This window comes from Acanthochromis polyacanthus, chromosome 3 (assembly GCF_021347895.1).
Source record: "Acanthochromis polyacanthus isolate Apoly-LR-REF ecotype Palm Island chromosome 3, KAUST_Apoly_ChrSc, whole genome shotgun sequence".
Lineage (NCBI taxonomy): Eukaryota > Metazoa > Chordata > Actinopteri > Pomacentridae > Acanthochromis > Acanthochromis polyacanthus.
In genome coordinates, this window is record NC_067115.1 from 28,217,614 (window position 1) to 28,244,320 (window position 26,707).

The 26,707-nt window shown below is 40.3% G+C and overlaps 2 protein-coding genes and 1 long non-coding RNA gene across 6 annotated transcripts in view; 2 read left to right on the top strand and 1 right to left on the bottom strand.

Annotated features, from left to right (window-relative positions):
• Window positions 1-26,707, top strand: part of gstcd (glutathione S-transferase, C-terminal domain containing) — a 457,968-nt gene that overhangs the window by 65,818 nt on the left and 365,443 nt on the right. Inside the window, exons 11-12 of one of the 2 annotated variants that reach the window (XR_007940647.1) lie at window positions 1,503-1,572; window positions 8,489-10,471. Coding sequence is in view for 1 of the 2 variants with exons in the window: in XM_022193732.2 (XP_022049424.2) it covers window positions 1,503-1,572; window positions 8,489-8,679 (261 nt within the window). In the remaining variant the exon portion in view is untranslated. Of the gene's footprint in view, window positions 1-1,502; window positions 1,573-8,488; window positions 11,985-26,707 lie in introns of those variants that run through there. The other variant, XM_022193732.2, reaches the window with a different exon arrangement.
• On the bottom strand, window positions 12,471-15,913 carry LOC127533078 (uncharacterized). The gene is made up of 2 exons (XR_007940653.1): window positions 15,717-15,913; window positions 12,471-13,596 (listed from the first exon to the last, which is right to left on the bottom strand). It is a non-coding gene; the product is annotated as an uncharacterized LOC127533078 (long non-coding RNA).
• The window catches only part of npnta (nephronectin a), a 78,458-nt gene continuing 67,663 nt past the window's right edge, over window positions 15,913-26,707 (top strand). For all 3 annotated transcript variants that reach the window (XM_022193737.2, XM_051945195.1, XM_022193738.2), the window contains exon 1: window positions 15,913-16,495. In XM_022193737.2, coding sequence (XP_022049429.2) covers window positions 16,263-16,495 — 233 coding nt within the window. In that variant the 5' untranslated portion in view covers window positions 15,913-16,262. The remainder of the gene's footprint in view (window positions 16,496-26,707) is intronic.

A 26,707-nucleotide genomic window follows, 5' to 3' on the forward strand; every position in this document is an offset into this window, starting at 1 on the left:
CTATGCATCACAACACCTTGAGGTAATTCATATCATATTCAGGGTAGCTCCGTTAATACAAAGTACTTTGGTCGGATTGTATTGTTGCTCTGCTGTTTATCCAGCTTGAGAAGTCCCAAATAAATGACCAATGTTGTTATGTGATCTTTCAACGGTGTGCTTTGTTTTCAATAATGTGTTTTTGTTTGTTTTGGCCATCCAGGTTTCAGCTATGGTCTGACAGGATGATTGTGGAGATGACAGATCGCATATACTACTGTTCAAAAGTTTAGGGGTTACCCAGACAATTTCATGTTTTCCATGAAAACTCACTCTTTTATTCATGTGCTAACATAAATGCACAAAGGTTTTCTAATCACCAATTAGCCTTTCAGCACCATTAGCTAACACAATGTAGCATTAGAACACAGGAGTGATGGTTGCTGGAAATGTTCCTCTGTACCTCTATGGAGATATTCCATTAAAAATCAGCCGTTTCCAGCTATGGACTGTATTTCTGATTCATTTACTGGTATCTTCATTGAAAGATTTCAAAAATATGGGCATTTCTAAATGACCCCAATCTTTTGAAGCTTTTTGGTTGTGTACATTTATTGTAAATTATTAAATTATGAATTCATTGCTGTTATTAAAGGATTTTTTTTTACATGATAATTAATGGATTCGTTTTATAGCCCAATCTCAGTACAAAACATCATTCAGTGACAGGTATGTCAGCAGGGACAACTGAAGGAGATTGCCATCTTCTGAGCCGCGTCATTAGTGTTACTAAAAAAGACATCGAATACTATTGGGCTGAAGGTCCTGCGTAGAATTTTTAGCCACGTGATCTGCTTTAAAAGGTTTTCTGCCTTTCAGCTGTAAGTGAGACAACAAGATGTAGAAAAAAGGATGAATAGATATTTCATTCACAGTAATTTTGGCTTCACTGGATGGCTAATTTTAAACAAATATACGCTCAACGGCCAGTCTATTAGGAACGCTGCAAAATCTAATGCAATCTGATACAGCAGCTCTGCCACAAATTCTACTTTTAAGACATGTTTGTATTTTTATCTGTTGTCAAGCTGTTAAAAATGCAATGAATTGTACCTTATATTTATTATGGAGGTCATAGCTGTTGGTGGTAGTTCACTAGAGGACTGCATTTAAAAGTGTCCTTTGTATTTTGCCAACCTTTATCATATACATGAATGTAGTAGATGGTGCTGCACCACCACCACCCACTATGACATCATTAATAAGTTTATTATGTGTCTTAATAAGCTTATATTTTATCATATTTTTGAAAATGCAGCAGGTTCACATGAGATAATTTCACAGTTGTACCTAATGAAGTGGCAGATGAGTGTATATTTCTGTGGAAGTCTCTGATACACTTTGACTTTGCACTTATTGCCATAGCAGGGCCAAATGTGTGCTTTTCAGACTGAACAGATATTATCCAGCACTTTACTGTAAAATGTAACAGTTCCTGTACTCATCACCTGTCCTTGTTTCAGGAACACATGATCCTGTGTCGCTTCGCAGACCAAACTGCCGTCCAGCTCCCCCCTGAGAGGCGACTCATCGGTACTGTTTACAATCTTCTCCCTGTACTTGAACAGTCACAGACACATACAATGCATGCAAACATTTTAGGCTCTGTAATTAGAATGAGTGTTATTACTCTTCAGTCATCATTTGTCAATTAGATGCATCCAATGTGCAGTAAAGAGAAAAAAAACAAATTAAATCAATATCTGGCGTGACCACTGTTTGCCTTTTTAAAACAGCCCCAATTCTCCTCGGTACGCTTGGTACAGTTTGTCAGAGTACTTGGCAGGTATAGGTTGCTGCAAGCATCTTCGAGGGCATATCATCTGATGCAGGACCTCCTATCCTGCTCGTCACAGAAGATTATTTTTCATGACTAGACTTGGGGTCGATGTCATGGCTGCAGCGTGAAATTGTGAATTTGAGACCAGTCTGACGCCTCCCTGATGTTATTGCGTGATGGATAAGAATCTATACTTCTTTAACGCCTAAAGCTTTTGCACACCATTGTGCAGCAATGTATCAGATACATATTTTCAGAATGATTCTTGGTACCTCGCTAGTCTACAACCATGGTTCCACTTCGATTCCCGATTATCTTGTGGGGATGGACACCAGCCTGATTTTATTTTATTTTTTTGGACACATAAGCCATATCTATATAAAGTATACAACAGAAGTCTAGTGCAAAATCACTTGAATATGAAACAATTCCAAATTGCATCACTTCTCAATAATTGCATTTTTAGTAAGTTACTTTAGGGTTGGGGTTAGTTATATATACTACCGTTCAAAAGTTTGGGGTCACCCAGACAATTTCATGTTTTCCATGAAAGCTCACATTTTTATTCACATTCTAACATAATTAGCACAACGTTTTTCAAATCATCAATTAGTCTTTCAACACCATTAGCTAACACAATGTAGCATTAGAACACAGGAGTGATGGTTGCTTTTCTTTCAAAAATAAGGACATTTCTAAGTAGCCCCAAACTTTTGAACAGTAGTGTATGTGTCTTGAATCATCAGGGATAATATTAAGTGATTCAAGTTGATCTACCAGTGGATAAAAATGTGATTCACAGATAAGTTTAAGTTCGAATTTTATGGTCCGATTTTGACCTGAATTTAACCTCTGTGCAAGGATTAAAGCCATTGTTTTACTTGGAGGCGGTAGAATAAGCTGTAGAAGTGACATTTTTGAACTTGAAGGTGTTTCAGCTTCCAGTGTATATTAGCATCCATTTGTATTTCTGAGTCTTTTAGCTCTGTTTTGGTCTCCACCAACTCCTGACAGAAATATGTGGCTGCTAATGCTCCATAACAGTCACCAGTATTTGCTAAACTGGGTCGATAGGAGCACTGAGAGTCAAAACAGTAAAGCAGAGCGAAGTAGAACTCAAACAGTGATCTGCAAAAGATGCAAAAGCATTTCATACAACTGGAAGGAAGTACTGTTGTGAAGATAAATGTACACTACCATTTAAAAATTTGAGCTCCCCCAGACAGTTTCATGTTTTCCATGAAAACTCACATTTTTTTCATGTGCTCACACAGTTGCACAAGGGTTTTCTAATCATCAGTTAGCCTTTCAGCATCATTAGCTAACACAATGTAGCATTAGATCACAAGAGTGATGGTTGCTGGAAATGTTCCTCTGTACCTCTATGTAGATCAGGGGTAGGCAACCCGCGGCTCTTTCAGCCCTCTGTCGTGGCTCCCTGTAACTTTGGAAAATAAATTGTTCTGCCTTTCAGGCGCGTTTCAATGCATTTTAATATAGAGAGTTTTATTGTGAAATTACCGCTCTTGTTTTGACGTGTCACTCCACCGGATGGGTTTTTCCCCTGGCTAGGACATGAGAGCGCAAAGTTCATGCAGGGAACATGGAGAAGCAACGCCTGTAGTTTCAAATCGTTTTGTACTCAAGAATGGCAAGCCTGTATATTAAAGCTCCACTCCAAGAAAAACACGTCTTGTCTTTGAGTCAAAAGTACTCATGATAGGGTAATACACATTACTCGCAAGAACACGGCTCGATGTCCAGGCAGCAGGTCAGAGAGTCAGAGGAGTGTCGTCTGGGCAGCGACTTACCGGAGAAAAGTTATTAGCTTAAGATAAATAGATTTTACAAGTTAAATAGACATTCGCAAAATATTGATTTCCAGCTAACATTACGTAACATATGAGGTCCAGGAGCAAAAATGACATTAACCAAGTAAGATAAATATTAGTGGAAGGACACAATTAAAAAATGAATCTATCTAATTAGAGGCTTTGTAATTAATTAATCACGACTGATTAACAAGGGCATAGAGGTAAAAAAGCGATATATGCAGTGTTGTCTTCATTTTAAATGCTAAAAGGATTTTGCGGCTCCCAGTGTTTTCTTTTCTGTGGGAAACGGGTCGAAATAGCTCTTTGAGTGTTAAAGGTTGCCGACCTCTGATGTAGATATTCCATTAAAAATCAGCTGATTCCAGCTAGAATAGTCATTTACCACATTAACAATGTCTAGACTGGATTTCTGATTAATGTTATCTTCATTCAAAAAAATGCTTTTCTTTCAAATATAATCACATTTCTAAGTGACCCTAAACTTTTGAAAAGTATGTATGTATAAAAAATACAAGCCACAAGGTAGAAACTCAATGCAACAAAAAGGAAGACACTTGTCACCATTGACACGAGCAGCAGAACTTTCTCAGTTTTCTGAACTATAGATGTTGTCGATATGCATGTCTGTATCATGGTGCTTCACGGACAAGAACTGAAAGAGGAACTTAAAAAGTCTGATTGTGACACCTTCAAAGATGGAAAAGAACACTGGAAGATTGATCGTCCATTAAAAACGCAGTTGCTGCAGTAATCATGTGGTATAAAATGAGCTGTCCACTTAAAATGACACCATGGACAGTGCACCACTCACACAGTCTAGCTCTGAAAAACAGACAGGAAAGTGCTTTGGGGATTATCAACGGAAATTAGCAGTTCTGTGACTGCTCAGACAGTGACAGTGAAGAACACTGCGTAAAATCATCTTTTATGAATCTCTCAGGGCGACGCTGAACAACAACACTCTTGCTACAAAGATTAAACCTTGCTAAAACTAACATGACATGAAAGGACATAAAAGGAATCCTGATGACGGTTTAGAGCGTGTGCTTTGCTCAGATTATGGTCAAGATGAATTTTCTCGGCTCAGATGAGTTGCGGCATGTTTGTTATGAACCTGGCCAGGACTACCACAATGAGTGCATAGTCCAGACAGTGAAGAACAGCAGTGGGAGTGTGATGATAAGAGGCTGAATGAGTGTGAAAGGTGTTGGCAAGATGGCATTTATAGATGGCATCATGAATTGTTCCAGATATACCAAAATACTGTCAGGATAACTCCCAGTGTGCAGCAGTTTGGCAGAAGAGGAATGTTCCAGCTGTGATCCAGAGCTCACTGCCAAAATCACAGAAGAGTGTCTAAAGAAGGAAAATGTGAAAACTATAAGCTGGCCAAGTATGTTGTCTGATTTTAATCCAGTAGAAGACCTTTAGAGAGTGAGGTAGTGCAACAAAACCCCTCCAGCAAAAAGCTGCTAAATAAAATATGGCTCTGAAGAACAGAAGAACATCTGTCTAGAAATTTCTGGCCACTGGTATCTTCCATGCCAACTAGGATCAAGTCTGTTGTCAAAAATACAATGGTACATCCATCCATCCTTTATCTATACACCGCTTAAGCCTCATTAGGGTCACGGTTGGGTGGAGTCTATCCCATCTGACTTAGGGTGAAGGCAGGGGACACTCTCGACAGGTCACCAGTCTGTCACAGGGCTTCATACAGAGACAAACAGTCACACTCACATTCACACCTATGAACAATTTAGAGTTACCAATTAACCTCAGCATGTTTTTGGATGGTGGGAGCTGGAGTACCCGAAGAGAATATGCAAACTCCATAGAGAAAGATCCGGGAGGCCAACCAGGATCTTCTAGCTGCCAACACCGACCAAACCACTGTGCAGCCCATGGTACATACAAAGTATTGAAAAATATAGGATCTGAATATCTGTTTTGAAAGGTTTACTGACATTTGTTGCACTCAGTTCCTACTGTGTGGCCTGTATTTTTAATTTACTAAACCTAAACAGTCTGTTTTTGATTATACGTGGAGCAAATACCGTAATGTTCAACCGACTAATTGAATGAACGCAATTACTGTAAGGTCAAACAGCTTGGAATCGATGGCTATTAAAGTCAGTAGAGGTTTGCTGACTTCTGTTGTATGCTGTCACTGTGAACATGCTGAAACTGTAAATGTGTTTTATGAAATTTGCTTTAAACTGTGACATCCCCTGCTGTTGTACTTTTTGAAAAGGCCTGGACTTTTGAGAACAGTGAAAAAATGTTAATGTGGGGATTTCTACACGGCGACAAAACAGCTGCGGTGAACAGCTGCCAGATCAGTGTTGTCGGGTTCTGTGGGAAGTGTTTTTATCAGACTGAAACCTCCGGGCCTGTGCTGGAGCTTCTCCGTACAGTGTTTCATTATGTTGAGGACTCTCTTCACCCTGATAGCTCTCCAGCTTATCAAAGCTTCCCCGCAAATCTGAGAAGGCTCCCCAATGCCTCGTCAGTCTGAAGCCCTTTCATATGTACCTGACACCACCTGTCACACTTGTTTCTGCTCCATATCAGTGAACAGAGCTCAACCTCTCCCACTAACATTTTCTAACCATGTTTGATCTCATCTCTCCTGAGCCTGCTAGCGAGTCTGCGACCGTCTAAGCAGCATGGCAGACCAAAGCTCGCATTTAGTGTGTCTGCCACCTGCTACCAAACTGCTTAACTGCCTAATGCGTTTGAAGTCTATGTTTAAAGGAAATCCTAAGAGAGAACCGTGATAATCCTTGTGGGGTTGTTGATGGAAAAAGTGTCTGGTGGGTTGTAGGGCGCTGATACACAAAAGCTGGAAATGTACAGGAAAATAACATCGACGAAGCGCAAACCGGTACAGCGGCGTCGCAATATATGCTGCTGAATTAGAGCATGACTGAGATGTTGTTCTGCTGAGACACGTCAGCAGAACCAGCATACACAGATGGGCGACAAATTAAATGAAAATCCGTCGCTGTCGTCAGAAGTTGACAGAACGGCTTCAGTGCTTCGCTGCTTACATTCTCCAAATCTCAGTAACTCCACTGGAGGGTTGAACGCATTTCTGCCAAAAGATGTTCCCTCATTTGGTGCTTTGATGGTAGCGGTTTACTCGCAGAGGGAGACTATCAGTCCAAACTCAGACTCTGAAGGATCATTGTCAGGATTCAGATCATTTTTGTACTCCTCAAACCACTCGCTGACCCCTCCTGCCCTGTTGATGGGGACATCGTCATCCTGTAAGAAACTCATGTCAGGATGGAAATGTTTCCTCGACAGACAGAGTAACTTTTCCGTCTGAGAAACGAACCATGGCGGGATGTTTTTTATGACATGTGGAGAAGCATCTGCAAATATAATAAATGTTCCTCAACTACTTTACAGAATTCTGATGGCTGCCAAGTATGAAAAAGTAACATACATTTCTTTTTTATTCTGCATTTTTGTTTTTGTCTGTGTGTTCTCATCTTTCGTAGTTTTTTTTTCTTGTTAATTCCAAACAATAATTCACCGCTACAGATACTGTCAGCTTTGATATTAAGTGAAAGATTAAAAGTTTAGCATTCAACATTAGGAACCTTTGTCTATCAGAGCTGCCAGTAATGATTATTTAGTTTATCGCTTGATCTGAATATTATTTTCCTGATTCATCAATTTATTTTTTTTCTGTAAAATAGAAGAAATTTCTTGCTGAGATTTTTGATAAACAGTCCAAAACCCAAACATATTCAGTCTGTCAGATATGACCAAGAAAAGCAGCAAACCGTCACATTTGCTCAGCTTTAACCAGTCAATATGGGAAATTTGTGCTTGAAAAATGCCTGAAACGAGTAATAGATAAACAAACTAGAGGTTCACTTTTCTTTAAATCATCCATCCATCCATTATCCATCTATTATAACACCACCTAAACCTCATTAGGGTCGTGGGGGCTGGAGTTTATCCCAGCTGACTTAAGGCAGGAGACCCCTGGACAGGTCACCAGTCTATCACAGGGCTACATATACAGACAAACAATCACACTCACACCTACGGGCAATTTAGAATTACCCTGAGCATGTTTTTGGACTGTGGATGAAGCCCACACATGCACAGGGAGAACATGCAAACGGCATGCAGAAGATTCCAGAAAGGTGGAGACGCGATCTTCTAGCTGCAAGGCGAAAGTGTAAATCAGCTTACTGATTATTTGAGATTTGTTGCAGCTCTAATACATATGTTAAAGACAAATATCTGCAGTAAATATCAAAACTATGTTGGTTTTTACTCATATACACTACTGTTCAAAAGTTTGGGGTCACTCAGACAATTTCATGTTTTGCATGAAAACACATTTTTATTCATGTGCTAACATAATTGTACAAGGGATTTCTAATCATCAATTAGCTTTTCAACACCATTAGCTAACACAATGTAGCATTAGAACACAGGAGTGATGGTTGCCGGCAGTCATTTACCACATCAACAATGTCTAGACCGTATTTCTGATTCATTTAATGTTATCTTCATTGAGGAAAAAAAATGCATTTCTTTCAAAAAATAAGGACATTTGTAAGTGACCCACAAACTTTTGAACAGAAGTGTACATGTGTTAAGGTCAAACAGCTTAATAGCATTTAGCAGCTTTTTTGTTTTGAACATAGTGTATATCTGAGGTATAATCTGAATGTTTGAATTGTGGGTTCATATTCATGTTATCTGTTGATTTGCCGCCATTGTTCAGTGAAAGTCTGTTAGGTTAGTGCCTGATACCAAGCAATAATCAGCCTGTGTCCTCTTTTTCGTCTTTCTACCGCTACAGGTAAACAGTGCATGGGCCTGGTGGACTTGGATCGGTCGTGGGCAGCAGAGACTCATGGCTACTCGGTGCGGGTAATGACTATGGAGCCTGAAAGCTGCTCACCAAAGAACAACATGCTGGTGGGAAGGCCGCCGCAGAAGAGCGGACATGAAGTCATCGCTCGCCAAGTGGAAGCACCGGTGCATAATTAGGACTTCAAGCGCTGGTGTACGGCGGAGCATCTTCGTCCTGCTCAGAGTTTGATAAAGCACCCAGCCTCCGTGGCTCCTGGCTGTACTTTGGCTACTATTCATCCACCCTCAACGTTTTCCTTCTATTTATTTTTTACAAGCCCAATTTTGTAGCCTCGGGAAGTAAAAGAAATGTTTATTATTTCTGGACCGGGAGAAAGTCATCTTTTGAATACTTAGTTTGAGGCTAAAAGTGAAAGCAACGGTGGCGTGAGTTTTGGATAAACATGTGGACGTGCGCTCTCTGAGAGCTGCACCCTCCTTCGTTAAATGCCCTCGATTACTGGGTGCTTTGTTAGAGCACAAGAGCTCGAGCCTCTCACCGACTGTTTGTGTCTTCGCCCTAAACTGTGCGATCAAGCTGTCAGCGTACACAGAAGCAGCGGGAATTACACGCCCCGCATCGTGAGTTAAACACACCATACATTCACTGGCTGTTTTTGCAGACAGCCTTCTGCGATGGCACTCAAAAGTCAGCTTCCTCTAATTAGCAGAAGACGGAAAAATTCAGCTAAGAGCCCAGCTCCACTTGAAGGTGAGATGAGGAATGACTTCTATCTCATCTCACCTGCCTCTCTTCTGTCTGTTTTTAGGAGACACTAAGAAGGAAAGGAGAATATAGAGACAGGGAAATTGGATTCAGACTCAAATCACAACAGGTACAGTATAGCATTTGTCATGGTTCTACGGCGAGCTTGATTATTCTTCACAAAGGAGCAGCGTGAATATGGTATGCATCCCGTAATACATTCAACACCAATGAATATTTTATGATGCTGGAGAAAAGGTCAGTGTGCTTGATTAGACGCGCGGCGTTCACAGGCTTGTAGCTGAAAATCACACAATACGCTCCACGTTTCCAGCCCCGCGCTCTGTAGACACACTGTAGCCCCTTAAGCTTTCATTCTGGCAGGTGAGACTGGTCATCTGTTTCTCTGGAAAATCCCACCTTGTCACCTCTGACAGAATATTGCAGCTGCTTGAAAAATCCAAGGAGGTAGGAGAGGGAGAGCCAGTTCTCACACTGACGGGATAGACAAGAGAGATGCAGGCTTTTCCAGTGTAATGCTCATCTAAATTCAGTCAGCAGAGTCAATCTATCCCGAGGTGAATGGCCACAGACACAGCTCCTTCCAAGGGCTGGAATTATTTCAAAAGGAGCCGTCTGACTCCCTGTTCATGCTTGTGGCTTTGCACAAGTGCGCATTACAGAAATACATATAGGTACAAAGGAGGAGAGAGCGAGTAGGTGGTGCTACTTAAAGCTGGCATGAGAGAGAAAAGAAGATTGTGTGAAGTGGGTTGATTCAATCCAAACACCCGAGGCTGGAAGGTGACTCGGCCAGTTTCTTTGTTCAGGCATAACAGGCGAGATATGCCAGGTTGTTTGTTTCTAAATGGCTTTCTTTGCTAATGATTCACCTCTCAAAGCATTTCTATTAGCACAATATAGAGTCAGTACTGAGCTGAATGCATTTTTAATTGTGTATTTGGCTGTTTGGGCTTATTATATACACAACCGTTTAAAAGTTTGGGGTCACTTAGAAATGTCTTCATTTTTGAAAGAAAAGCAGTTTATTTTTTTCAATGAAAATAACATTAAATTAATCAGAAATCCAGTCTAGACATTGCTAATGTGGTAAATGACTATTCTAGCTGGAACTTTTGAATGCAATATCTCCATAGGGGTACAGAGGAACATTTCCAGCAACCATCACTCCTGTGTTCTAATGCTACATTGTGTTAGCTAATGGTGTTGAAAGGCTAATTGATGATTAGAAAAACCCTTGTGCAGTTATATCAGCACATGAATGAATGGGTTTTTTCATGTAAAACATGAAATTGTCTGGGTGACCCCAAACATTTGAACGGTAGTGTAGAATAAAATCTCTTTTAATGTATGAAGCAGTTTGATGTATTTACATTTGGTGAAAAGTGACCTTTTTTAGATGCAGGTTAATCAAGTTTGAGCTTCTTTTCAGGGGCAAACTTTCATTTTTATCCCCATTTTAAAGCTTCACTGACCATTTTCATAGCCACAAATGAACCGAGAATATCATCCATCTCTAAAAGGAGTCTTTCAGCTCATTGTTTTGGTTTTCCAACCAAACCAGCTTTAATCTGCATCAATTTTGACCACAGAAGGCACCCGTTTTTCTTGGACAAGCTCTTATGAATCCACTGTGCCCTGTGCAAATAGACAAAGTGAGCAACTAGCTGATGTGCATACTCAAGTGTTGGAAACAGCAGATTTCTTTTGGCCTTTTTTGACTTTATTCGACAGGTTAGTAGAGATGCAGACAGGAAAGTAGGGAGAGGAATGGGGGGAAGACCTACAACAAAGGACCATGAGCTTGATCAAACTCAGACTGCTGCATAAGGGACTATAGCCCCTGTTTATGGAGTACAGGCTCATGCTGTTGAGCTACCTAGGTGCCCTAAACAGCTGATTTTTAATGGAATATCTCCATAGGGGTACAGAGGAACATTTCCATCAACCATCACTCCTGTGTTCTAATGCTACATTGTGTTAGCTAATGGTGTTGAAAGGCTGATTGATGATTAGAAAACCCTTGTGCTATTATGTCAGCACATGAATGAAAGTGCGAGTTTTCATGGAAAATATAAAATTGTCTGGGTGACCCCAAACTTTTGATTGTAGTATAAGTTGTAAACTAGTCCTTTTTTTTTTTTTTTTTTTTTTAGATTTTCAGAGGAAAAGTATCCAGTGACTAAACATAAACTGTATGCATCATCGATTGTCATTTTTTCAGTGAGTGTTTTTGTCACGGTGTTATAGTTAATCGTATAATCTTTTCGGCTGGGCTCGATGAACGCTCTCTTCTCTTTTCACCATTTGTGGAGGTTTTTAAATTCAGCTCTGAACAGTTTAGTTGCAACATAAAACCTTACATTCATTGTTTTATTGACTTTAGTTATTACTTCTAATTAAAATTCTGCTCATTTTTGTCTTTTTGCCAGACAATTTACATCTCATTGTGCCACAATTTTTGTCTGCAACAGTTTTGTTTGTTTTTTTTTGCTCCATATCTGGGACCCCTGACAATGGCAGTATTTATGTTTCCTGGGTTACAGCAGTCACTGATACAAAACACAAGCCCGTGTGAAATGGACCTTTGTGCCGCCTTCCATTATCTTTGATATTACGCCTGCTTTTTATATTTAACTTGCATTTTTACCAGCAATATAATGTGCTTCATTTGACTTGCATCATTTTCTAATAAACATACTTCTCTGATAAATGACACTGAGCAGAATTATTGGAATCCAAATTACTAACAGTAATTATGTGTACATTTACTTTTTGGCTGCTTATAGTAGATCCCAGCTGCTGTTATTTTGTACATCCTAACAGTGCTGTAATCTATCCCCTTAAATTTCTCATTTTACTTGTCACATTATGTGGCTTTTACTCTGTTTTTGTGTTTATTTTCTGCTGTTTATCTGCTGCAGTGTAGTCAGTTCAGAATATCATAATTTACCCCAAGAGGTTCATTAAAGGACGAGTTCACCCAAATCATAAAGAATACTTTTACCTTTTCATTTGGTAGTGTCTACGGATACGGACCCGTACCCGTAGCCTGTGGCCTACGGATACGGGTCCGTACCTGTAGCATCAACCTTTTCATTTATTGTTATTTGTTACCTGGTCAGGACAACATTGACATAATCTTTTAAAAAAGGAATAGTTTTACCGTGATTTAATCACCGCAAACAGAATATGGTAATGGTTTGTTTTAAAAGCCTTTAATACCTTTCAATTTTTCTTGGAAGTATTACTAAGAAGGCTGGAATTTGCCACTAATCACAGGTATAATGCTGCTGTTACAGTGTTCACTTGGAGCCCTTTATGTCCCAAATCAGTGTCCTAATGGAGCCTAAGGAGTCTAATCGGTACAGAGCAGGCTGAACGGGATAACTCTTAAAATCCTTCTACAAACTCATACAACAATCGACTAAGTTTCTAATAATAAATGACCAAGAAAACATGAAATCAGCAGCTGCTTCTTAACCCAACAGGAGCCACAGTAACACAGGTGTGACACACACCTCGATCCACACACTAGAGCTCTCTCCCAGTTTGAGCTGATGAGGTCCCAAGTGACTTCCACTGACCACACTGGTGAAGTCATGTGCCCGTGTGTGAATTGCTGTCCTCATGACATCACATCCAAAATGGCGGTGTGTCTGGTGAGCACATGGGAGAAAACGTGCTCAGTTAAAAATGCTTGACATCAAAGACACGTTTACACCCAATTGTAATCCTTTAATAGCATGTCCAAGATCACATTTAAGCTGTTCTGATCACATTCCTTAAATTGATATAAAACCAGTTTAGAAAAAAATCGCAGAGACATACGTACATGTTACCTCGGGCCTTCAACCTAAAAACTGTTGCGGAAAATACCATGTGATGTATTGTCAGAATAAGAAAAATGCTCAGATAATTAAGCTCAATCATTTGCATCCATGTTTTTTTTCTGTGGTTCATTTGAGAGCAGATTTACATTAATGGAATCCAAGAAAATAATGTTAATTTAAATAAATGAATGATAAACTGTATTATGACACATATTTGGCACATCAGTCCCTAAACTTCACCTTCTCTTTAGCTGAAACACTTCTTGTGGTAAATAGACAAACACACAAAAGGTATTTTATTATCCTATGTTGGTGCTGTTTCAGTGTCTCTTTCTAATTCGCAGTACGAATAAGCAGAAACGATGCAGTGTTCAGGAGGCGCTGCTGGAGATGACAGTGACTTTGACGGATGTTGAAGTAGCTCAGATGAAGACTCTGAAGGCCCTGATTAGACTCCCAGCAACAAAGAGATGGAGAATGACGATTCAAGTGGATCTGGTGAGGCAGACAGTAGCAAAACAAATGAGTCAGATGAAGCACCACAGCCAAACGTGGACCCTTAATTGTGTGTGTTATATCTACTCTCAGATGTCGCTTTAGAATGATATTAATTTTATTTGGATAAAAGCATCTGCTGAATGAAATTGTAGAATTGTAGACCCAGGGCAGCAAAATACATCTGTCCAAGAAAAATAAATGTTTTTCCGTGATGCATGTGTCTCACGGTACAAGTACCACATGCAGGTGGTCCCTCTACCTGTTCTGGAAAACCCTCATGTTCGGCCATGGCTCATCTACGGCTGTGACTCTGAACTACTTGGTGTCAAAAAGCGTCTGACACAATTCTGATTCTGGTGAATTAGTGTGGTTTTTTGGGTGAACTGATCCTTTGAAATTCATCTTCTCAAGCTCAGTTTTTCCACAGCAGACCAAATCTGGCCGGTAATGAGGCCTGATTTGTGTGATCTGCATAACGCATAAGTCATCTGAAAATGCAATGAATCACAGAATCCCATTCTTACAGTCCAGCCATGAGAATGATGTGATTGATCGTCTAATTATACACAACCAGCATTTCTCCGATCACTTGGTGTCAAACCTCCGTGCCACCACGCAGATTTATTATCAGATGGGTGACGGGGTGTAACAAGGAGAGCAGAGCCATGAATCAAAGGACGGCTGGGACTGTGAACAACCAGCAGTAAGCTAATCATATCAAACCTTCCTCTCATTCATCTCCTGCTCCAAAGGCGATAGTATGTTGGTCCTTTCTTTCTTTCTTTCTTTCCTTCTTGCTTTCTTTCCTTCTTGCTTTCTTTCCTTCTTTTTGTTTAGTTGAGGTAGTTATTTCACTGACAGACTGGGTTTTGCTGAGGTAGAAGGCTGTCACATGAGGAAATTAAGCAGCCTTTATGGTCCTGCCTCCCAGACTGGAGGTGCAGATCAGCACAGTTAGAATACCAGGAGAGATAACCACACTCTTGTCAAGGAATAATACACACTGAGACAGTTTACATTTGAACAAGTGTGCAGTGGGATCTTGACGCAAATGCCGTCATCATTATGTCAGAACATATTCCAATCAGGAGCCACACCAGGTGTGTTTTTATTCACAATAATTGCCCAGATCCAAAGGCTTTGTTTGTTTAACCTTTAGATGCATAAGAAAGTCCAAAATGACCCGGTGAGGTCATTTTCTCGCAATATCTTTGTAATGAAAAGTTGCTTTCATTTCATTTTCCAGCTATTCCTCAAAAACACATTCTTGGTAGCATTCCAGATACATTTTTAAGCTACCTTTTATACTTCTAAAGAAATTGTAATATTTGGATTAGGCTCTTCATCACAAGAGGTGATGCAGTGCACAAAAGAGTGGAAAAATGTCAACAGAATTTGATTGATTTGGATCCCATTAGCTATGGCAATGCCAAAGCTATTCTTCCTGGGGTCCATACAACATCTTTACAATGTATCAATGCAGTTGCATCACTTACAATACAATCCCTGTACAAATGCAACATAAAACACAAAGAAATACAAAAAACAACAAAACAACAATACACGAACAATACAAGACCGCTCCCAGGTCAGCAGTGACATAGTATTTACATATCATCATATCTACACAGATCTACATATATTATGTGTATTGGTCACACATATGAAGCTTAAATTTATTTTCCCTTTGATATTACACCCAGTTCCATTGAAGCGCAATCCCCGAATTAACACGATTTAACAGTTAGAATTAAATCAGATTTGACAGTCACCCATTCTTTTAATATACATCTCCCTAAAACTATTTCTGTTGCAAAGGTGCAGTTTTAGGTAATACTTGTACTTCCAATTGTCCTATATTTAGTCTCTATTGCACACAGATGTTTAACAGAATGGATGCTGACATTCTTCCACTGCTGTTCTGTGTAGTATTCTTCTTTTTCAATCATCAAAATGTTCAGAATCTGCTATAAAGTGGAAAAATAAACATATTTCAAACATGAAATCATTCCGGTGTGGACCAAAATATAATACAAACAATAATACAAAAATGATTATTCTTAACTAAAATGACAAAAAATGCCATAAAAACACACTGATTCTCATTTTTGACTCACTTATGGAAGAGCGTAAGGTCCAAACATTCGTGCATCTCAGGGGTAAGCGCTCAAACTTTTACCAAACTGCTCATTTTGCATTTCTGTGCTGCCTCTGTCTTTGTCCCCTACAGTCATTTCCACTGCATTGTCTTTACTGCGTGAGTCTACCTGGGTGGCCAGTGCACCTGCGTGCCTCAGCAGGCTGCGCAATTAATTAAGGCATTTCCAAAAACGCACGAACGGAGCCGCAGGAGGAGCCTCCACCTCCACCTCCTTCTCCTCCTGCACAAAGTCATGACGCTTGAAGTCCCCGCTGCTGGCTGGATATTGGCGCTGGTTACTGAAAAGCAGGGAGATAAGGTCAGACTGCAGTGCTGGCTGGAGAGCCCGCTGCCTGAACTTGTGAGGAGAGAGAGAGGAAGAGGAGGAGGAGGACAGAGGAGAGGGGGAGCTGTGCGCTCTCTTCCCGGCAGAGTGCGTCCCGCTCCACACACATCCACTCACCGGAGTCACTGAGCTTCCACGCGTCGGGCTGCTTTCCTTCTCCTCGCACCTCCTCAGTATATGCTCATTCTGCCAGCAGACCTCTCCTGCCGGTGCACCTTTAAAGAAACTCTCTTTTTTCCCCTCTTCTTCTTTTTTTCTTTTCCTCGTTTGTTCCCCCTACCTGCTGCTTTGGGATTACGGAGAGGAGCGGCGCAGCGTGGGCGCGTAACTCCCGAAATCATGGAATTATGGATAAAGTTGATGTTGTTTTGCAGCTGCTGTTTGGGAGCAAGTGCAGGCTTCGACGGCAGGTAGGGACACATGGTCTGGTGGGGTTTTTATCGCTCCTATTCGATCCACACAGTTCGATCGACGCGTGTGAATCTGCGCCTTTGGAAGAAAACACTACTTTGCTGGAGTGGCTGCAAACTGGAGCATTATTTTAACACCTCCAAAGTGTGATACTGTTAAATGCAAACATGTTGCTCCTCGGGAGAGCTGGGGTGCTCCTTGAATGAATCTTTCCCCCCACCTGTTCCCCTAACTTTTATTTTCATGGCACAGTAATCCGAGCGCATCGTTTCTTTTTGTGCGCCTCGGAGCGGGTATTGTTTTGTTTGCATTTACAGCTGAATCACGCCAAGCGGCTGTGGCGTTGTGCAGATGTCAGGCTGATTATTAAAAGTGATGTGACAGCGCATTGCCCGCCGCTTCATGTTCAAACACGAATCCCACGGAGTGCGTGGAGACGAGCCAGACCTTAAAGAATGCACGTGTCCGAGATTTCCATCTGCATATAGGTGCATCTTGAGTTGATAAATGGTGGATTCTTACATTTTTTTTGAAGGCATGCATGTTAAAAATCATGTGATTTAGGCCTCACCCTGCTCTGTACACTTCAAACATTATACAGGCAGTGCACTGATGGCAGAATGTCCATTTGTTCTCTGCGTGTGTGATCATTTATTAAAACTTTAACTCTACGAAGAGGGGCATAAAATCAGAATCTATTTATGTTGTACTGAAATGGATTTCTGGAGCTGAGAGGGAGAGAAAAAAAATCTGGAGTGAAATCCATCCAAATAGTGATAGAGTTACACAAATAAAGTCCTACTGCCAAATTGCCTACAAGTATGCAGCCAAGTGCTTTATTTTCCTCGTGTATCTCTGTCAGGCAGACTGAGCTCCAGAAGCTGAATCCTCGAACATGTTCAATGTTTTTCAAGTGAATGAAAAACTTTGAAGATTATTGGAGGTAACTTGCTATTGAAAAAAGTGTGCATTCATTTCAGAAAAAGCTGTCAGGCGGACTGCCATTCCACCTGCTCATTAATAGACTTTGACATAGACAGGTATGCAGGCCTTTTTTTCCCCTCTCCTCAGCTCTTTCAGTTCAGTTTTCTGCTGCGTTCAAAAGTATTTCAAAAGAAGCAATTTGGATATCAAAGGTCTGAAGAGGTAAAAGAGTGTCGGCGTGCTCCAGAGAATGAAGGAGAGGGCAGAGAAGTGGTTCAAGCATTTGCCAGCACGTTTATTATTGTTATTTGGTACATTTATTCTTCCTAATCACCTTGGCTAATGTCTGTGTGACAGGCCGTGGTCAGATGAGATGTGTAGGGCTTTAACTTTATTTCACGCACTGCCTTTGTGTAATAATCATTTGCTTTAACCTAGCAGCAGCATATTGTACATTATTAACATCCCTGCTGATGGAGTGGCTTGTCACCGTGGCCATAAATTGGCAATTTTTATGGGTATAAACTTGCCCGGGCCTGAGTCTGCGCTTCAATATTAATTCATTGAGAAAACATCCCCTGAGACTGAGCACAAGCAGAAAAGCCATTTATTAACCAGTCTTCCTCACTTATTGCCTTTTAGAGAGCGTTCCTAACAGGCTTATCCATCTAGTCCTGAAGGGTCCTTCACGGGCATCATTGGCAAGATAATTCTGTTCTCCCATAGCTGCACATAATGTGCTTACCTGCAAGTCTGTCTCTAAAAACATTGTACTGTGTGTGCTATTGCCATTTTTTTTTTAAAATTCTCGCCAAGGACCCCAGAACAGCCATTTCATGTCATGCAACAGAAAAGACGCTGAAAAAGTGAAAGGCAGCTCAAACAGTGGAGGATATTCCTCTCCAGTGATGTCACTAAGTTGTTAAGTCTAACACAGCCAGGCAGCACATACCAGACCTCCTCAGTAATAATCCACAGCCGTGGACTAGTGCCAGGTTTTGTTGGTATTGTAATATCAGAGGCACATTTGGGCTCTCGGGGTTTGAGAATGAGTGTGAAAAGTCAGGATGAACGAGTGGCCCAACCGGCGATTGTGAGTTAAAATTTAATGTCTCTTCCCCGCTGTCTGGCATATGTCAGTGAGAGTGATGAAGAGCGTCAACAAGATGCAAATTGCAATCTCGCCATATGCTGTGTGAACGTCAGGTTTTACTGACAGACGGTTTGGAGTTGAGAAACATGGATTCAAGTACAGCAGCACACTGGACAAGGCATACACGACCGTTCAAAAGTTTGGGGTCACCCAGGCAATTTCCAGTTCTCCATGAAAACTCACGCTTTTATTCATGTGCTAACATAACTGCACAAGGGTTTTCTAATCATCGATTAGCCTTTCAACATCATTAGCTAACACAATGTAGCATTAGAACACAGGAGTGATGGTCTATCTCATACAATCCTGTTATGCGTGTTATCAGGATTAGACTTTTTATTACTATTTTATTGTATTTTATTCTTTTTGTCTTTTTCGTTACTTTTCCCCATCAGTAAGTTTGTCCTCTTGGTCAACAGTAACAATTAGCTAAATATCTAGCTTCTACTGCTGAGAAAAAGCTAACATTAGCATGGATTAGCAAACCTGTTACTGTGATTAGAGTAGGGTTAGCAAACAACAAATAAAACATGGAATAAAAATGGTACCATTGATGTGTAAGCTGAACCAATCAAGCCTTTGATAGTTTATGACCTATTGTTGATGAATATCTAGCAGAAAACTGAAAAAGAGAAGTTTTTGTTTTTTTTTTAATTTTGAAGCCCAAATGTCCTCCAATTTTTGAATGACCCATTAACATTTGAACAGTGACTCTTATCTCTAGTTGTGGGCACCAGTACAGTACCATTTATAAGTTTGAGGTCACCCAGACAATTTCATGTTTTACATGAAAACTCACACTTTTATTCATGTGCTAACATGTTTGCACAAGGGTTTTCTAATCATCAATTATCCTTTCAACACCATTAGCTAACACAATGTAGCATTAGAACACAGGAGTGATGGTTGCTGGAAATGTTCCTCTGTACCCCTATGGAGATATTCCATTAAAATCAGATTTCCACCTAGAATAGTCATTTACCACATTAACAATGTCTAGACTGTATTTCTGATTAATTTAGTGTTATCTTCATTGAGGAAAAAATGCCTTTCTTTCAAAAATAAGGACAATTCTAAGTGACCACAAACTTTTGAACAATAGAGTTTGTCAGTGGGAGTGATGAAGAGCGTCAACAAGATGCAAAATGCAATATCGCCATATGCTGTGTGAACGTCACGCCTTACTGACAGACAGTTTGGTGTTGAGAAACATGGATTCAGCTACAGCACCACACTGAACAAGGCATTTATGATAATAATCAACTCACAATCTTCCTATGGAAAATGCATCTGGTGCAGAACTGTTCTTTGTTCATACATTTACTCCATCTGTTATTTCATCTTGTTGCAGCTTTCCTGATGTAAATAGGACAATGGGGGAGTTGAGAAACTTTGCTTCTTATTCAGTTAAGTTCTACATGGACAGTCCAGCCTGTGCAGACTATTAGGATTTGTTACAGTAATAACCTTGCAAGTCCTCTAATGTGAAGGATGTGTGATTAAAGTGCAAGCTGCTATGTCCTCTGCCAAGCCCAAAGATGGAAAGAAAGAAAGTAGTAAAAGTTGCTGCAAGGTCAGGTCCTGTTGTTGCCTGCTGGCTGAGTCTGCAACACAATACACTGTGCGAGCTTGTACACTGCAATGTAATTCAGCATTACTGCAACAAATGCATCAGTTTGGATTGGTGTTAACCCTTAGATGCACAAGTGATTGGACCCTACTCTTCCATAAGTGGGCCAAGAATGACTTATGTAAGAATCAATCTGTTTTTATGCCATTATTGTCATTTTGGTTGAGAATAATCATTTGCATTATTGTTTGTTTTCTACTTTTGCCCACACAAGAATGATTTCATGTTTGAAATATGTTTATTTTTCACTTTAAAACAGTTTTTTGTCACATTTTAATAATTGAGAAACAATATTACACACAGCAGCAATAGAAAAATGTCAACCCCAATTTTGTAGGCATTTTTCCACCCTTCTCCTATTACTATATGGTACCTTAAAACTTTAAATGGAACAATATCAAAAGCAGATTTTTTGAGGAATAGCTGGAAAATGAAATGAGAAAATCTTTTCATTACAAAGATATTATAAGAAAACAAAGTCACCGGCTCATTTTTGACCCACTTATGCATCTAAGGGTTAATGGCAAATACACTGACACCAAACAATCAATCCATTGTTGCAACAAAAAAAAACTCCTCTTCGCTCTAGTTTTATTGCAGTGTCACACATGCTTTAAGTGTATGTTTGTCAGTACATTCACAGTTACTAACAACATCTAACATCTTTAAACACAAGTGCTGAATGAAAAAAAAGCCCGTTGCATTCCTTTCTAAGATATTATTATGTGATTGCTCCACCGTCATTTCAGTGTTTATCCTGAAAATAGTCACAGAGTTGTGCCAACACACGACTTCCTGCGTCGGAAGCAGCAACGAAACTGTGTTTATCGCAGGGCTGTAGTGTTGTGTTGCCTTTCACATGCCTCCGTTGCATTAAAAAGTCCGCTTGAATTCAGCAAGCGGATTTGTCACTTTGCATTTAAAACCCTGCTGCACATGTCTGTCGGTTCGGCCACATGGCTCCCTGGTGTTAATGTGTCAGGCGTGGCAGTCTGCGTGCAGATCTGGCTGTGCATGCAGCTGACGTGGTCAATTTACGGCAGACACCTTCTGACTCCACACGCTCGCGCCTCCAGCTGAGCTCGGCAGGTTTGAGCAGGTCTTTCGCACGGAGATGCTACGAATCCAGCAGTCAACCTCTCTGGATGTTTGCGAGGAAAATCCACTCAGCAGTCACGCTTTGCATGCCTTAGTCACGGATGGATGATAGATTGATTAAATTATCACTGTGAATACACACCGTATACTTTCATGGTCCTGATCATCAGCTACAATTCTTACTCCTCCTTTGTGAGAAATGGACTCTTTTCTGTCAGGTCTCAGGGAGGCCAGCCAGCTCTGTATCCATTACTAAAACAATGGAAGAAGAATGGCGTCCCCATTGTTGGATATCAGCCTCTCAGGTTCTGAGGAGAGAACCTTGACTTTAGGTCTGTACTTGAGAAGAGGTGTCACACGGCATGCATGAAGGGTAATAATTATCTGCTTGAGTTCCCTCAAGGCTTAGTGCAATTTAGAATCATTATTCAGGGCTTCAGGGTAATAAATACAGGTATTATGCTCACGTCCATTTGATATGCCAGCTTTCCGTTCAGAGGACAAGATACATCTGAGAAAATGGTCCTCGTTATTGTGTGGTGTCACCTCAGCTCCCACTGTTGATTGTCATAATTATCAACTCATAAAGGCCGTAAAAAATGAAAACTGTGTGTCTGACATTGCTGCCGTGTTGATGTGATAAAGCTGATGAATTGCGTTAAACCCTCTGTTTCAAGTTCAGATTGCACTGCGGTGCACGACCGCTGCAGGCTACATTCAGCTCAGAGAGGCAACACAAAGTGACTCCAGATTTACCATGCATGTGTATTTATATGTGAGTGTGTAGGAGAACGCATTAGAGCTGCATATTTGAAGCAGTAATCCAGGACCTGTTGCATCTCAAGATGTTCCCGTTTCTTTCTTGCTGCACCAAACAGACCTCCCAGACAGCTCTCACCCACCATCCACGTAGGAGTTCGTACTCTGCTACTTTTATCGTCTTCTTTGTTTTATGGCTTAATCGTTTTGGTTTCAAAATATCGGAAAATAGGAAAGTATACTTTTTCAGAGGCTAAACTCACATCTTCAGATTGAATGTTTTTGATGGACCAGCAATCCACAACTTTAGTACAAAGGTCTTTCCAGAACTGGAGGACATTTGGGCTTCAAAATTTTTGAAAAATAAATCTTCTCTATTAAAGTTTTCTGCTACATGTTCATCAGTAATAGGTAAAAAACTATCAAAGGCTTGATTGGTTCAGCTTACACATCAATGATAACATTTTTATTCCATATTTTATTTATTGTTTGACGAGTTTCTGGACTACTGATCAGAAGCTCAGAGATTCAAACCCTGATGTGGTCACTGTTGGGCCTTTCCCTTCGTGGGACTAATAAGGGATAATAAAAAAATATCACAATAATCACCATAACAGGGTTGCTAATCCATGCTAATGTTAGCTTTTTCTCAGCAGTAGAAGCTAGATATTTAGCTAGCTGTTACTGCTGACCAAGAGGACAAACTGACTGATGGAAAACAGTCAAGAAGAAAGTAAACTTGTCTTATCCTGATAATATGCATAACAGGGTTGCATATGCTAGAAAGGTTATGGGGCACACGTTCCATGAATAATAATGATCATTTAAGATATTATGTTGATTATACAAAATGCTCCCACAATTACAAGAGACATCAGTAAAAGGATAACAAAATAGGAGATTTAAATTTAATTTTAACTGTTTTATTTGAGATTCAATTTGATCATCAGGGCAGCAGGAAAAGAGAAAAACTGCATTTTAGGGGGAACTCCACACTTATTTGGTATTACAAAAAATGTTTTCCAACATTCTTTTCTTTTAGTTTTTTAAAACTTTGGTCCCAGGACACGTAAATTTACACAACAACTGCATGTTTTAGTATTTTGTACATGGATTATTGGAAATTTGATGATTGGAACGTAAAATGTAACCCATAACCAGCTTATTATCATACAGGACAGAGAAGACAAGAGAATATTTTGCACTTTGCCCAATGTGAAACTGGGAGTTTTTAAGCTCTTTTGCTTTAAAAACTATGATGAACTGGTTATATAAAAATTGTTCATGATATTTAGTCACATAACCTTTGAGCAAGCACCAAATTCCCACCACACAACACTGTGAAATCCAACTGACGCTAATTAGCTGCAAACATTGTCTCAGTTCTCTACACACATGACAGTCGACTCTGTTAGAGGTGATAATCAGCAATGAAAGACTTCCAGAGATACTGGGAAAGAGGAGGTGGCACAACAACAAAAGAGTTAGTCACACAATTTCTGCGTGTTTTTATTGTTACGGACAGAAGAAAAAGCCTAAATGGAGAGATCAAGGAGAGGGATTGGTGCTTAACTGTACTTAATCACTAACAAAGTGTCAGATAGTACTATCAGGGTGACTTAACAGATCATACGAGAGTTTTCAGCTCTTATCCAAATCCATTACGGCACAATGAGTGTGTAAAGAATCCAGAACATGGACTCGGCGTTCTGTTTTAACAATTAGAGCGCCAGCAGAAATCAAAATATCTCTTTAACCCACAGAAAACTCTTAGCTGTGGTGTTGTATGGGAAGCTTTCTACTGGGAGTCATTAGATGGGATAATTACTTTATAACTGGCAAGTGAATAAGAGACCATCAGGAACAGGTGTACCCAAAGCAGCATCAACTCTCCCCACCTGATGCCCCCATTTTCTAATGTGGCGGTTCCCTTGTGCACACTTATGAGTGAATTAACAGGGGCTTTCAAAACATCCGGAGGAAATCAGGCTGCCGTCACCGGATCTAAATATCACTGAAATGTCATGGGAGGTTTGTCAGGTGTTCTTCAAAGGTGTCACCATCCTCTGAGTTAAATGCGTTTGGCCACGGGGAGAGAAGTTCCTGTTTTGTTTTATGTGAAAAGGTATTATAGTATGGAGGGGCAGCAGATCCTCATGGTGTCCCTTCTTTTTCCCATTTTTACAGTTTCTTCTTTCCTTCTCGTTTCTTCTTTCCTCTCTTTTTGTTTCCTCTCCTCTCTTTTCCTCTTGTCTCCCCTTCTCCTCTCCTCTCCTCTCCTCTCCTCTCCTCTCCTCTCCTCTCCTCTCCTCTCCTGTTTTCTTTTCCTCTCCACTTGTTTCCTTTCCTCTCTCCTTTCCTCTCCTCTCCTCGTCTTCTCCTTGCCTCTCCTCTCCTTTCCTCTCCTCTGTCCTGTACCTCTACTCTCTTCTCCTCCCCTCTTGTTTGCTCTCCTCTTCTCCTCTCTTGTTTCCTCTCCTCTTTTGTTTCCTCTCCGTTTGTTTCCTCTCCTCTCTTGTTTCCTCTCCTCTTGTTTCCTCTCCTCTGCTCTCTCCTGTCCCTCTCCTCTCTTCTTTTCCTCTCCTCTCCTCTCCTCTCCTCTCCTCTCCTCTCCTCTCCTCTCCTCTCCTCTCCTCTCCTCTCCTCTCCTGAATGACTGCTTTCCTGCTTTGCCAGGCAGCAGACAAACATTTTCCCTGGATCTGCCACTCTCACTTAGCATCCATCTGCCTTTTTTTCCAATGAGGTGATTGGCAGCAGGGGCAAGCATTAGCATTTCCTCATCTTGGCATAGAGACACTAATAGGCAGGGATAGCGCCGAGGGATGTGTCTTGAATACTGAGCAACAGCCTCACTTTCTCTTTGAGGTACAAAAGAAAGCGCGTTTTTGTGGCAGGCAAGTGCATCAAGAGGACTTCTCTTTTGTTTTGTGAAGGGTTACAGTGTTTCTGGCTCCTCTGTGCAAATTAAAAGCTTTGGTTTGGACCTTTTCATTGATCTGTGTGAAACTTCCACACCCCTAAAACGACAGCGAAATAGTCTCAGTGCTGAAAGACGCAGTTTTACTTTATTTATTTTCAGAAAAATTCGCCCAGATCTGGCCTATTCACTGATTCATGGATTATTTGCTAGGTTTCAGGTAGCATGTCAAAGCTGGGCTCTGGAAGTATGTGGCTTTGGATTTTTCATTGCTATCCTTAAATGGACTCATTCCTTCGCTCTATTTTCTCCGTGAATACGTGGTCGGCCTTGGTACAGATAAAAAGGTAATCCACATGCTCTGTCTGCCAAAAAGCTATTTCTCGCTCCGCGCAGAAAAGAACATGGTGTAACAAAAACATCCGGCAATAATTTCTCTGAGAGGAATTGCATTGCTTGGAAAATAACCTATATCTGTATAAAACTCATACCTGCCCATTCCCTCTGTAGCAGAGACGATAGCATCTTCCACTGTCATGAAATTGTCAGTGGAGGAAAATACTGCGTTTTCAAGGGCACCCGGAAGTACATAGTTTCTCATCTTTTTCCACAAGCCTTAAAATGAACACAGCAGCACCGTGGCATCCTCAGATGTGAGTGTCAGTGGCGCACACTGAAGGCGAAATTCAAATTGGCTCTGACGGGCTTTCAACACGGGTTTCCAGTCTGACATTGCATGAACCAACACGATCTGATGTGCTATCAGTTTTGTTTCCAGGATGCAACGATAATCTGCAGCAGTGAAGCATTAAAAAAAGTCAGTGTTCAGAATCCTCACATGATTCAGTTTTGCTGCCTCAAATATGCATTTTATATACCTTTAGGGAGAAGAAGCAGCTATGAAGTGAATCAAGATTATTCAAATCAAATGTCAAAATGTTAAATGCTTCTTCTTTATATACTTCTCAGGTGTGATTATTATCGCTATTGTTAAAGACATGCTCTTTGTCTTTGAGTCATTCCAGAAATGGAGGGCATTTCATGTCCCACCCATCAAATTTCAAATAATCCACGTACACAATACTAAAACATTAGTTGCTGTGTAAGTTTACTTGTCCTGAGATCAAATCTGAAAAAACTAATAGAAAAATGTTTTGAAATATTTTTAAAATACTAATAAGTCTGGAGTTCCCCCTAAAATGCATTTTTTTTCTCTTGTTCCATCCCCATGATGACCTCAAATAAAACAGTTAAAATTAAATTTGAAATTCCTTTTTTTGGTATTTTTTTCATTGTTGTCTCTCGTAATTGTCTGAATATTTTGTTTAATCAACATAGTATTTAAATAATAATTAACATGCATCGATCATGTGTCCCACAACAACCCCGTTAGCATAACCTTTTTAGCTGGTAGAAGAAGAAGAAAACAGTGAATCACATGAAACGCTGGAATTAACATCATCAAACAATTTTCCAAAAGAATGGACAGAGCAAAACTGTGTCCTCTCTTCTATTTTTCATATTTTCATAACATTGTCAGCCTTGATTGAATGTCTCACTCTACCTCATGCAACCCTGCTATGCATATTATCAGGATAAAACTAATTCTTTTCACTTTTTTCTTGACATTTTTCCATCAGTAAGTTTGTCCTCTTGGTCAGCAGTAACAGCTAGCTAAATATCTAGCTTCTCCTCCTGAGAAAAAGCTAACATTAGCATGGATTAGC